The sequence below is a fragment of the Alligator sinensis genome, unplaced genomic scaffold (assembly GCF_000455745.1).
Source record: "Alligator sinensis unplaced genomic scaffold, ASM45574v1 scaffold144_2, whole genome shotgun sequence".
Classification (NCBI taxonomy): Eukaryota; Metazoa; Chordata; order Crocodylia; family Alligatoridae; genus Alligator; species Alligator sinensis.
The window spans coordinates 1,000,503-1,015,008 of NW_005841872.1; the positions used below are offsets into that span (position 1 = coordinate 1,000,503).

The 14,506-nt window shown below is 44.1% G+C and overlaps 1 protein-coding gene across 1 annotated transcript in view; it reads right to left on the minus strand.

The window, feature by feature from the left end:
• PLCXD1 (phosphatidylinositol specific phospholipase C X domain containing 1) overlaps window positions 1-14,506 on the minus strand; it is a 36,946-nt gene that overhangs the window by 15,068 nt on the left and 7,372 nt on the right. Inside the window, exon 3 of the mRNA XM_006017041.3 lies at window positions 6,384-6,526. Within this exon, the coding sequence (XP_006017103.1) occupies window positions 6,384-6,495 (112 nt within the window). The 5' untranslated portion in view covers window positions 6,496-6,526. The remainder of the gene's footprint in view (window positions 1-6,383; window positions 6,527-14,506) is intronic.

The window sequence follows — 14,506 nt, forward strand, 5'->3', positions numbered from 1 at the left end:
CTTTCCCTTTGTCTCTTATCTATCTAACTCCATAATGAGGTGAGTTTGCTCCAAATAATTGATGCCATCACCTCACCACTAGAGATAATTCAGTGCTTGAGTCTCCCAGGTATTGATATTAATATTGTATTCTTCAGACTGGCCTTTAGGGTATCCTCTAGTATCTCTTTTGCCCACATCTAGAGCAGTGACCATCAGTAATTTAGGAGTATACAGATGTGACCCGAGAAGGGTGTGGGGCTTGGGGCAAAGCAGCCCATGTGGGGCCTCACCCCTGCTCCAATCCTGCAGCTGAAGAAGCTGCCACCACCATTGGCAGTGGCAGCAGGGGGCAAGGAGGGGAAGTGAGCAGCTGGATGTGGAGCCCCCCCACTCAACCCGGCTCCACAGGGCCCCCCAAAGTGCAGGGCCCGGGATAGTCGCCTCAATTTGCCCCCCACACCCCACCCCGGACGGCCCTGGGAGTATAAGACCTATTTTAGGATCCAGTTCTCAGGCATCCTTATGACATGTCCTGTCCAACAGAGCAGTGCCATACAAACATAGCTTCAAAGCTGGTGGTGTTTGCTTAAGCCAGAATACTGGAGTTTGTTCTTCTGTCCTTCTAATTGATATGGAGGATTTTCTGAAGACATTGTTGAAGAAACATTTCAAAGCTTTCAGGCATTTCCAATATGTCACCAAGTTTCACATCCATACAACAGGATAGGGATGATGACAGGCTGTAGACAAGAAGTTTTGTTTCCCTTTTTTGAATATGGTAATAATTCTGGCATCTCTTAAGTCACTGGAAATCTGTTCATGTTTCCAGATTTGCATAATAACAATCTGCAGTTGGTGAGAGAGCTTTTTTCTACCATGTTTTTTTCTACCAGAGCTTTTTTATAAAAAATGTGGTTCCCAAAGAAGAGACAAAAATATCCCAATTAAAATATATATATATCTTAATGTTTGGGGGCTTAATTCATGATTTCTGAATTCTTGGGATTGACAATAGTGGGAGAATATGTCTAAGTTGCAGGGATCACTGCACCCCTCTCCTCTCCCTGGCATTTCTGACTAAACATAGATTTTTACCTGTCCAGGGTATATGAACAACTGGTGCCTCCCAAGACTGAGTGGGTACCATTTGTAGTTGGCAGCAAGCAGGGACCACCCACAGAAACTGGCGGCAAGTTTGGCAGTGGGGAAGGTGAGCAGCAAGCAGGGACTGCCTGCAGTTGCCAGCAGTGGTGTCGACGGTGAGGGGTGGGGGGGTTGGCAAGCGGCAACTGCCCGCAGATGTCGGCAGTGGTGGGGTGGGGGAGGGGCGTAGCGAATGGGGACCACCTGCAGACACCATCAGTGATGTTAGCAGTGAGGAGGGTGGAGGGTGGCGAGCGGTGACCGTCCACAGAAGCCGGTGGTGGCTTCAGTGGCAGGCGAACTCGGGGGGGGGGGGGGGGGACCCCGGGCCAGCCAATCTCGGGGGGGGGCACATGCCCCCCCAGGGCCCCCCTTACATGTTACCTATGCCAGGGTGAATCTGACAACTCTCCCTTCCTAAAGGGAGTATTAAGTATTATGGAATAAAAATACCCTGGAAGCATCTACACATGGTTTTAATGCACCTGAATAAACTCTGGTGCAGTTCATGCCAGAGTCAACTGCTCTCAGGTTCAGCGTCTTCATGTGTGCCAGAGACCACAAGAATTCAAGGCAGGACAGTCCCAGGTGCATGTGAAGACATACTGACCCAGAGCAGGGGGTCCAGAATCAGCCTCAGATTCTGGCTGGTGGCATTAGGCAGCAAGGGGGTGGCTAGCCAGCAGGCGGCACCCTCATGTCCCAGCTGGTCAGAGACCAAACACGTGTTTCAGTATGTGTAAGTATTCTGCTGTAGGATAGTACTTGTGTCAGGCAGTACTATGCTGCAGTGGAATTAGTTAGCTTACTGAGCCCTAATATGGGCACACATGTAAACTATGATGTTTTACTGTGAAGCTAAATTAGCCAACTCAACAGTAAAGTGCACATATAGATGTGCCCCCTTTGTAGCAACCATACAACCATGCTTACCGAGCCAGTTCATCTGGATTCAGCATCTGTGGCTCCTACCTTTGGGAGCTTGTGACCAGAGGTAAGTACACTGGATAGATACTATTCTTAAAACAAAGTGGTCTTTAATCTTAACAGCAGAAACAAAGCATTTAGAACAGGGGTGGGCAAAATGCAGCCCGCAGGGCAGATGTGGCCCGCCAGGCCATTCTATTTGGCCCGCAGGGCCCCTAAAAAAATTTAGAAAATTAATCCAGAAGTCTGGATAGGCATCTGGCTGGGGTCATCTGACCCCAGCACTCTTGCCTGCCTAGGCAGGGGGTCAGACTCAATGATCTGTTGAGGTCCCTTCCGACCCTAGCATCTATGCATCTATTTATCTGCCCCTGGCTGCCTGTCATGTGGCCCTCATTGGCTTGCCAAAACTCACTAAACGGCCCTCCACCCGAAATAATTGCCTGCCCCTGATTTAGAAGAAAAGGATAAACAAGCAGTCTATACAGATCAGTCTTATCTGGGGATGGCTAAGCCTTTATAAAACAGAGCAGGCCTAACTTCTTCTGAGTCACTGTCTATGTCTCAGTCCAGCTCCAATGAATCACTATTCTCCTCTCCTCAATAAGCATTCTTTGTAAAACAGCCAAAAAATGTTTGACCTCTGGTTTTCAGACTTTTCCTGTCCTGACTCCAACCAGTATTGTAGTCTAGCTGTCAAGCAGGCAAAAACTAAGAGTCCTACTATGTCCCTTCACAGTGTTCAAGCGTTCGCAGAGAAATGACTTACCATGAGCTATTTTTTATCCTTCTTACCCAAGAGGCTTTTTCAGGCAACCTCATCTTGATTTAAATCAACAGTGTCATACAGAGAGCACCACAAGAACTGGGCCACTATATATCATTCATACCTTGTTATAAGACAGTTCCCATCCATCTGCATGTTCAATTAATGTGCCTGAATTTTCTGCGCAGAAAATTCAAGTGCATTAAACTGTGCCACCACCTGCATCTGGAAGTGCTCCCAACAGGAGCAGTTCAGTCTAGGGCTGCTCCTGCCTTGCTCTGTCCCCCTGCAGCTTCCCCAGGTGCAGTCCCAGGCTGGCAGGGGGCTTGGGGGCTGGTCCCAATCTCTGCAGGGTTGGGGAGAGCTGTCCCAGCTGCCAGGCAGCTGGTTCCCAGCCACATCGAGATCGGGACCTTTCCCAATCTCCATGAGGCAAGAGAGCTGTCCCATCTTCCTGGCAGCTGCCTCCAAGTGATGTAGAGATCAGGACCTGTTCCAATATCCATGTGGCCCCCTGCTGCCTAGGCTGGCCAGAAGCAATTAGTTTAATGCATCAATTTCTAGTACCCATATCTACAGGTACTAGAAAATGGTGCATTAGACTAATCTATTGAACAGTAATTGCTGCGCATGTGTATACAGTGACACTTTACTGCACATTAGGATAGCCTAATGCACAGTAAAGCATCTCATGTAGATTGCCCAGTGAGTATATAATCACCCCACACTATAATTCAATCAGGCCAGCAGGACTAGCCTGATTGTAAGGAGATAAAGTTTTAATCATATCCAAGAGACAAACCTTCAACAGCTTCCAAGCAAACTATGTAGACTGCAAGTTCCTTGGAAAAAGAACCATATTTTCTTCCATTACAAAAGTGATGAGCTCACTGTTGGTCCTTCAAAGATGATTTGCAAAAGGAAAATAAAAAATTGGGGTAATGATCTTTTTCTTTTCCTGGCCTAGAAGGATTTTAGAAGAGGTTTTTTTTCCCCCCATCTTGTTAATTCGATCAGAAATTCAGGTCTTGCTTATCCCAAGGCCCTAGTCCAAAGCTCACTGTAATTTTTTCATTGACTTCAGTGGCTTTGGATCAGGCCATAAAATGATTGGAGAATTAAAAAAAAATGATAAGAAAGTGAACCCTGAGTGAGACAGGGGTGTTTATTTTGATATTAATGAATATTTACATCAAATTTCTGACAAAGAGTAGAGAGGAAATATCTTTTTGATAAATTTTACTCACACTCCATGACTTCAGTAAAGGACTGAGAATTCCCATGGCAGTTCCCTCTGTTCTTACCAAGAGACCCACAGCAGAAAAACGCAGGACAAGATTTGGTTTTCCTGATATTGCTAAAGATAGGGCTCCACTGCAGAGTTAACCCCAGCTTTGACTCAGGTACTGCCCCTAACTTAGCTTCCATCTGCACACAGAGCCATTTACTTGAGCGTGCAGGTGCTTTCAACTCAACGGTTCCCTCATTTGCGAATGTAAAGCTAAAACCTGAATAAGGGATCTACGTCTCCTAATCACTGTACAATAAAAATTCTAACTAAACCAGTGGTGCTCCAGCTTTCAGCTCTGTAGGCTGGATAAGTGGCACAGGACCAATCCAAAGGCTAGACTGGGCCCTGCATGCCAAGACAGAGCCCTGTGCTGCTTCCTCCCAGACCCATTAAGCCCCATGCCATTCTGTGCTGTCCCACCCTGCCCTGCTCATCCCACTCAGCCTGGTACTGCCTTGTGCCACCCAACTCAGTTCTGCACAGCCCTGACTTTCTCCAGTTCACCCTGTTCAGCTCTCCACTGCCCTGCACTACCCTAATTGACCCTGCACTACCCCATGCCACCCCAATTGGCCACACATGATCAAGCTAGCATGCAGAGGCATGCTATCTGGCCTGCAGGGCTCCCCTGGGTCCAAACATTTGACAGCAAGAGAGAAGCACTTACCTGCTTCTGCTCCCCACCCACTGCCAAATTTTTGAAGTACTGCCACTGCTCCCCACCCACTGCCAAATTTTTGAAGTTGTGGGGAGCCCCATGGGCTAGATAATATGAGTCTGCAGGCCAAATCAGGCTCACAGGCCAGGGATTAGCCCGGGGTGCTCAACCATTTGAATGCTGCTACACTTCCAATGCCTTTCCTACAATTCTCTCCTTCAGCCCAGGAAACACAAGTTCACCCACAATTCACTATGAAGGAATAAGTGTCACAACCAAATTAAGTAGTGCCCATGCCACAAGCAAGAAATATTAATCAAAACAGTTTTAGTCTGCACTAGGTTAACTAAGGGTTAACTAACAAGATGATAGTAACAGCTTTTTTTTTGTTGCGCATGTCAAAAAGAAATGTATTGCTGCGCCACTAACAGAGATAACATTTTTGCCTTCTTTGCTTTACATAAATCATTATAATTGGTCGGAATGACAGGGGAGTATCCCTGTTACAAACACCCTAATAAAAACCACTATATAATTGGCGATTCTAATAAAATTTATGACGTGGCGAAAAGCAATTGGCTATTATACAAATAAAACCCCAATGCACTTCCGCAAAGAGGAAGAAGAAGGGGGACCTCCGTACGCACCTGGGAGACCTCTGAACATACGTGTCAGAGTAACTGAAAATTTAATCACTTGCCAGTGCCCGCCCCCCCTGCGTCTCAACCCAATCTCAGACGTAAATCAACGACCTGCCGGCCCGACCATTTTTCTGCCCGACCATTTCTATCCGACCACTTATGCAGACCGATCTACGAACCCCAAGCTATAACTAACCAAATATCTCTGACCTCCGTCTTTCACCACCTTGACGGCGTGAGTAAATAATCTTGCTTTCAACCGATAAGCGTCTGTGCCTAATTCCACTCCAAGCGTCATAAATACCCGCCTGACGACCTCTAAGGTCTCGACTCCCCCTTGCTGCAGTGCACGGCAGTGACAAAGAGAAGCTCTGTTTGTTGTAGTGCAAAGGACTATAGAATACGCATTCAGAAATCCTAGTAGCAAACACAAGGACACAGTTTCTTTAGTGTGACTGATCCAAACTAGGCTAAATACAGTGCTCAAGAGTGAGTGCCAATAACCCAGCTTAATAATACCATGATGTCAAATTCTGTAAGAATGAACAAGACTCCTCAACTTCTTTAACAATAAAATCAACTTCCAGTCCTTTTTTTTTTTTTTTTAAATAAAGAAACAAAGAAGAGAATATAAATCTGTCTCTGTTTTAGAGAAACATATAATGCTTAATAAACAATGTTGATAATTTTTTTAATGCATCAGAAGGAAAAATGACACGAACTTGATTGCTAACACCACATCCTGCACTATTTCTTAAAACTCTTCCACTCAAGCATAGGCCCACCCTAACATTGATTACCTTGTAAACCTAACAAGATCACACTCTGCGGTTGCAAGGGGGAAAAAAAACAAACCTTTAACTGTTCACCCTCAAAGTAACAAATACAGATGTCCTGAAAAGGAACAAACAGGGTGATCTGATGTCTAAAGAACAAAACAGTACCTACTATCCAAAGGACAAAGTTAATATTTACCTGGAAGGGATAAGTTATAGAGAGGTACATCCCAGAGATTTTCTGAAAGTTGTGACATCCACTGACTATTTTCATGGCACATTTGAATTGATCTTTCCAAGGGGTCTTCCATTGGTTACTACAGTTGGTCCTAACAAGATTTTCTGAAAAAGATAATTAAAATATTTAGCATATTGTTGCTGGAGTCACTGTGCTCCTGTTGTATAGTATTCATTCATACCCATAAAAATGTTGGCTCTTCTCTACAGTAAAATGTCAAGGGCTTTTCAACCACCAAGTTCTTTGTTCTTGAAAATATTTCTTCCCAATACAACATTGATATTAACTGTTTTCATGGAACCTGCATTCATTCTTCTGTTGCAAAATGGTTCCTAATCTGGTTTTGACCTTGCAAAATACTGCTGTGTGAGATCCAGCTTTGTTGATGTGGAGAAACTGCCATTTATATCTCAGTATTGGGATATCATAAGGATTAGTCAGTTTAAAGTGGTTAATGATTACCACCCCCATCAATCACAGCATGCGCCTGCTCTCCTGTAACTCCTGCATCCTATCACCACATGTCTTAGGAATATGAAGAATCTGATCAAAGGGGAACAGACCTTGAAAATTCCACTTATGTTGCATTTTCTTCATGAATCTAAGAAACCAACAACACTTCACTTTCTCTCTTGGAACCAGGATTATCTTCTAGACCTCAGTTAAAGTCATCTCTGCAGGCACCTTTCTCTACCAGAAACCTTGGAAGCTTCCCCACTTTCAACATCACCCTGTTTTCACGGCCTATTATGATCCTCGGTGCAAGGCTACATTGGATGGACAGACTGGGACAATTATGCTAAACTTATTGACCAACATACAGTCTGCATCTCACAAGGTATCACTGTTTACCAAAGCAATCTTTAAAGCCACTGCCCCGTCTATCCTCCATGACTGCCAAAAACAATTATTCGTAGAGGTCTGTCCAACTCAAGGAGGCAGCCAGCCAGTTCTGCGGACAGATCATGGGGCTGGCCACCATTTTCATGGGCTGATTGTGGCAGGGCCCCCCCCATGCCTCTGATTGGCTGAGGGGACCCATCAGTTCTGCACTTCCCTGCAGATTGCCAGACGACCCAAAACTATGGATTAATTTCTTAATAATGTTTCCCTTAATGGTTTCCATGGGCTTAAATCAGGGGGTTAAGCCTGCCAAATCCATTAATTGACATGTCATTAAGTAATCTAAGCATTTAAATTCAACTCTAAACTGAAATGTCTTATGAAATTAAAGCTATACACAACATGAATTATAACTAATGCCATCACTATACACTTTATTAAAAGACATTGTAAAAAAGGAGTTTACCCAGTGCTAACCTTGAGACAGGCAATTCATGTTAGCAGTTAAATGCTAGCATGCTGCATCCAGTGGCACTAGCTGCAGATATTCTCTCTCTGTGGGGTGAGCACTTGTCCATACACTGAGATGGCATACTCAGAAGTCACTGAGTTTGTTGGAATGGTGAGGCAGTGTCTTGCCAGGGCACAGAGATGTGGAAACTGGCCACAGACAGTCCCAGAACACAGATACAGGCACAAGTATCTGGCACTCTTTAACAAAGTTCACGTAAGCAGTATGTTTGTTGTCATGCTCTTTCTTCCATCCAGGGATTGATTGCAGTAGCTGAGGGTCGCAAGTCAGAACATCAGTTGGAGTCCAAAATGCAAACAGCACTAAGGAAGGAAGCAGCCAGTCGTCTGAACCACAGGGGCAGTAATGAATCTTACCTGTAGTATTGGTTCAGCTTTACAGCTATTGTCTGGAACAGTTCCCATCTCCATTGGTTTTCACAAGGACAGCTTGACAGTTCTTGTGATACCCTGCCTTTGACCCAACTTATCAGCTTGTTGTGTGCATGGTGGATCACGGCCTTCAAACCACATTACGAGCTCCATGAACCAGGTGGCATTTTCAGCCACAAACATCACCTGATCTTGAATGTTGTTGTCCCATCTTAAGAGATTGTGCAGCTTCAGCATGCACTGTATGCTGGGTGTGATTTCCAGCTGCTTACTCACAAACTGCTGGTAGTGCTGCATATGTTTGGTGTGGTAATGGACCACATTGAACCACAAATTCCACCTGGTGAGCACAGGCTCTGGTGGCAGCAACACAGTGGCACATGAGTCCCCAATTTGACTGGCACAGGACTCCCTATATCGGACTTTACAGTTTGGATAGCCTTCAAACACTATCTTAAAGGAGGACACAAGGTTATCCACCTTGGGAATCTGTGTGCGCCAAATATCACTTACTAGAGATGGAATGTGCATGTTGCAGGTGATATGAACTGCTCTGGGCAGCATTTCTTGGAGCACATCAGAGAAAGCCTTGCACATGTATATGGCGTTGTCAGATGGGAATGCTGAAAGCTTGTTAAATTCTAAGCCATAGTTGGCAATTGACTTCACTGTGGCCTGAGACAGCAGAAAAATTAACAAATGCAAGATGGACCAGCTCTGTTTGAAACAGGTGGTCCCAGTCTGTCCAGCTCCCAGATGCAAATAAAGTGTGCAGCATGTAGTTATCTTGAGAGTCAGTGGCTTCATTGGCCACAATGGAGAAGGATTCATACTTTGCCAATTCAGACTTTGTGGACTGTACATACAAAGCAATCACTGCAGAGAGACAGTCTTGCTGAAGCTTGGCGAAGCACATGGAAAGCTGGCAGCATTTGGCACATGTTGGTTCAGGTAGTCCCTTAACTTTGGGTAATTAAGTTTCTCCAGCGAGATGTTCACTGCCACGTAAGACTCCACAAGGGAAAATGTCACCTCTCACTTTGCCAAGCTGTTTTCTGTGGTCCTTTTAAAGAGCAAGGACAGTCACTTTTTTCTTGCTCTGACCTTCAGCTTCTACAACAGCCCTCCTCTTCACGTGCACCTCAGACTCTAAGTGTCCATCTATACTGGTTTTCCTCAACACATCCAGAGTCACACTGCAGGCAGTACGGAACAGTCTGCCTCCATCTGCATACAAGGTCCCTGCAGGGTACTGCCTTACATGATCCAGAGCTGAAATGTATTTGGCCATCTTGGAGGATTTGGTCTCAGTGTTCATGCTCAATCCTCCTCAGGCTATAGCATGCTATAACAGCATGCCTGTGGCTGTTTAAAAGATGGTGCCAAAAGCCTCTCGCTTCCCTGCCTGGCTCCGGAGGCTCCCGTCAGGGACAAAGTGACTCCCCTCAGGACAAAGGGACTGAGCCTTTGTCACAAGCCGGTTTGCATGGCTTCCCACCCTTTTTTCTGCTTGCTGGTAAGTTGGGGTTTTTTTGCAGTGAAAAAAAATGCGAAATTGCAATTTCAGTAGGTCCCTAATTATTTGCCATGTCTAGATGGAAAATGTACAGAGCTCACTAAATGGTAAAAATGATTTAGTGACCCAGAAATAACCAATGACATTCTAGGGAGCCTAAATAAAGACCAAGAGAAGTGGACATGTCAAGTTACAGCAAGGAGGCATGATGCAAGAAGTTCAGTGCAGCACAAAGCTCACCAGACACACAACAATTGAAGCTCTCTCCAAATACAGTTGCCACATACCTGGCAGGCTTGCTAAAGCAGATAGAGATAATATGTTCAAGGAGTCAATCAAGGAGAGAATCAGCACAAGCAATCACCACACCTTGACCAAATCTAAAGTTTTAAACTAATTTAAGGAAGACACAGAAAAGGCACTGAGACTGATGAAAAGAAGGGAGGCTTCAGCTACTACAGTATTGCTAGAAGTCTTCCAATATCTCAGAGAGAAAAAAATAACACTGGCTGTCCATCTTAATGTACAATGTCATACAGAAGAACACGATGCTGAAGTGACAGCTATACCAAAACCACACAAAGATTATCTGTCCCCCCAATATTATTCCTGAGCTGTAGCTACAAGCTCCTAGAATAGACAATCCTACAGAGAATTGTGTCCATGGCAGAACAGCTTTTGAGTGATGTTTCAAGAGATTTCTGAACAATGCAAGGCACCTGTGACCAAATACTAGCACTCACTACATACAATGAGCATGGATATTAAGGGGAAAAGAAAACTAAAGATGTCCATGTTGACTGTATATAAACCCATTGCACATTGATCTACTGTAAAAGAGGTCAGGAGTTTGGTCTGCTGTGGTGATGAACTGAAGTAAGTATATTCAGGTAATTCTGAGTCACAAAACCAGCCCCTAGGGCCCCAAAAGAATGAACTCTTAAAAGGCTCAGTTCTAGTAGTGACTGTTTAATGCATTCCCTAATAACCTACTAAACTCCATCTCGACACACTTTGTGTAGTCTGACAGTATTTCCTTAGACTTATTAACTTTAATTTCCAAAATACAGGGCATGGCTACACATGTATTAACGTGCCACAATTACAGCACAATAAGTTTAGTGTCCATAATAACAGATACTAATTAAATGCACCATAATTGGTGCTACTACTCAGTAGTGCCAGCGCACCTTTTTTTTACGTGATGCTAATGCACTATAGATGAATTCTACTATGAATTAATGCATTAGCATGGCTTTCACCGTGATGCACTACTGTGCAGTAGAATTAGTCTACTGAGCTTCTAGCATCTTGTGTAGATGCACCCACTGAGAACCATCATCCATGACAACTTCCAGAAACTAAGTTCAAGACCATGTTGCCATGTTTGTTCTCATACCATGCTCAAAGCCAGCCTGATCACCATTTGATGCAACATCTGCAGCCACTGTATCTATGGGTAAGTCAATTCTACTCTCACAAATACCACCTCATTAAAGTAAGTGAGAAGATAAAAGTAGAAACTGTCTCCTGAACAAAGAACAGAAACTGTTTCCTCAATAAACTGATAGGCTCCCCATGGACAGTCAATGCACAAACACTTAACAGTTTGGGGCTATTCAGTTTATGAACAAGGTGTCCCCATTTGGTTAAATTCTAATTACAACAGTTTAGTGGAAATACAGTTGAATTAGACCATAAGAATGATCACAGACGCATTGAAGCCAACAAAATCTGTATGGTTACCAGTCCTAGCTAACATCCCTCCACTAACTATCTGGCACCAGAATGAAGCAACACGTATCACTGTTAAAGGGTATATGGGATTCATGATGGTGTAATAGAAGTCCAGTCTGGCAATGCTGCTGCATTCTGGCAGAGAGAATGGGAGAAAGCCACAGAACTCTCACATCTTCACTGGGCCATATGAATGCCCACCTGACCTTGGATTCCCACACCACCTCTCGAGCCAGCTAAGAAATTTCCAGTGGGTGTGGTTGGTGATAAGAGTAGTCATGCCTGAGGCACTATGGACTTCCATTGTGTCTCCATGATGCTCTGGGAGATGCTGCAGCTGCCCAGAGATCTTCTCAAACTGAACATTGCTAACTTGGGGGCATTGCCTGGCTCACAGCTTTGACCTGAGGCTCACACCCCCATACCTTACAAGAAAAGCTGAACTGTATTAAGATAAAGGTAGTGGCTTAATGGGCTCTAAGGGTCTGCCTCCCCTGCACCCTGTCTTATCCTCCGTGGAAGCACATGTTCAAATCCCATATGGGTCCTTCCAAAGTAAATACTCTAAGTACCATCAAATTTACTGTAAAGATCTTCCAGATAAAGGTAAAGGACTGATATGCTAATAAAGATCCCATTGCACTATCCACAGCAGTAGAAGAATTCCCTTAGTGAACATTTTTTCCCCTCGGCTACTATTTTGTGCATTAGCTGACTACCCATTCCCTCTCACTGGTTGGTTGCATTCCAGTGGTGCTCTGGTAGTGAGTGTAAGGCTGAGTTCCTATTTAGAAATGTTAAATATTTGTAAAAATAGAATTGTCTTTTTCTCTCCCCCTCATATCCAGGTAGTCCTCGCACTTACGGTGGGTTATGTTCCTGGAAAAGGCGCTGTAAGTTGAAACAATGTCGAATCTGATTTTCCCAATTACAATGTTATAATAGAGGGTTACATTCCTGACCAAGGGCCTGATGCCCAACTTTTTATAGAAATGACCATAAACACCGTATTTAAATCAACTATTTAATCAACTATAAATGATATACACTGTACAGTACAAAGCTTTATAAAGTGTACTGTCCATAAATTGATTAAACAGGGCAATAAAGTAACTAATCACATAAGGTTTTATTTAATCAGAACGTGAAGGAATGCCTTCATCAGGGTCATGGAATTTAGGACTTCTTTGGGGAAATTTTGGGGAGACTTAGGGCCATTTTTGGCTTTTTGTGAAACTGATCCAGGGATGTTTATTTTCCTGACCTCTTTTTCTCATTGTAAATTTCCCTGTTGTGCCATAAGTGCGAGGATCCAGAGCCGTAAGTAATAACATGGGTGTAAATGGCAGATCACTGAAAGTGCGAATTGCTGCAAGTTGAAATGCTGTAAATCAAGGACAGGGATGTAGGTTGTAGCCATGTTGGTCGAAGGACATAGGCAGACAAGGTTCCTTGGGTGAATCTGATATCTTTTATTAGACCAACCCAAATAGTTGGAGAAAAGTTATTAAGCAAGCTTTTGGGTTCAAAAACCCTTCGTCAGGCTAAGGAAGTTTCAGCAGTTGGTGTGTGCTCTTCCTGGATGGAATGAAAAGTAAAGAAGCCAGCAGCTGGGCTGGTATGCATACAAGTAAATCAAGGACTACCTGTAAAGTGAATGATAGCTGCCAGCTGTGTGGCACTGCAGGTCAGGTCACTTATTTAGGCATCTGAATTATGACTGTGTACCTAAACTTTAGGCAGCTAGTTTTGGTAAGCTTCATCTTAGGCTCCACACCTCCCCTCCCACAAGTTTCCTGTCCAAGTTCTTCCCACACCCAGTCATCCACCCCTCCCAGACAGCTACAGCACAGCCCCTCAACTTGAAGCCTTGCTAGCCAGTAAAGCGATTAAAACAGATCTGCACAACTTACATTTCAAAATAACAATGTAATGTCACTACTCTGCCCTCCCCACTGCATGACTAGTTTCATGGGGCCAGTTCTGAGTTGGCATAAAATATAACTAGATTCAATGCATAACTATTCTACCCATTTACATCAGTTAACAAGCAGTCCCTAAACCCATTCTCTGTAGCAACAACACTAGTGCTGAGAAAAATTGCAAGCAGCTTGCTCATGCTCTCTCTCACCTTTGGAAATCTAGCTTTAAAGCTCTTTAAAAAAAAAGGCTGGCAATTTGATCCTGAAGATATAAAAAAATTTGATAAGCTATTTCATCCTTCTTCCTCTCCTCCCCTTTCATCTGTTGTGTGTCCTTTTAGATCCTGATCCTGCTTTCCTGTGTATGGGTCACCAAGTCCAACTAAAACAAATATAACTATGTACAGTTGAACGGAACTGTCCGTCCTGATGCAGCGCCCTGCAGGCCCAGAGCCTTTGCCTACAAGAATTTGCAAGGGACTATTTCTTTCTAAAAGAATCAGAGATTTTAAGAGCAGAAGGCCAGTTATGATCTTGCAGTCTGAGTCCCTACCACAAGCCATGGAATCGCATCTGGTAATTTCCACAAAGCCCATACTTCCTGTTTATACTGTAGCTCTTCTACAATGCTCTTTTGCCTTTCATTAAAACATGCAGTCTCACCTTAAAGAATAAAATAAACACTACCTAGCACTCTTTATCAGCAAATATCAAAGCACATTACAAGATAAGTCAGTATTCTTGTCCCCAGTACACAGAGGGAGAACATGAGGAAGAAGAATCCATAGCATCCCAAGCAAGTTTTTTCCAGTGGTTCTCAAACTTTTCAGACTTGAGGCATCCCTCAGAAAATGCCATCTCGTAGTTATTCTATTGGAAAGAACTGAGACAAACCACAACAGATGAATATACCTCCTCTGCTCGCGCTTGTAGAGAGGCAGTTAGACGGGCCAAAGCTACCATGGAGCTGAGAATGGCATCCCAAGTAAAAGACAACAAGAAATTGTTTTTTAGATATATAGGGAGTAAAAGGAAGGCCCAGGGAGGAATAGGACCCCTACTAAATGGCCAGAAACAATTGGTGATGGACAGGGGGGACAAGGCTGAACTCCTCAACGAGTTCTTTGCCTCAGTGTTCCTAAGCAAGGGGCGCGACAAGTCTC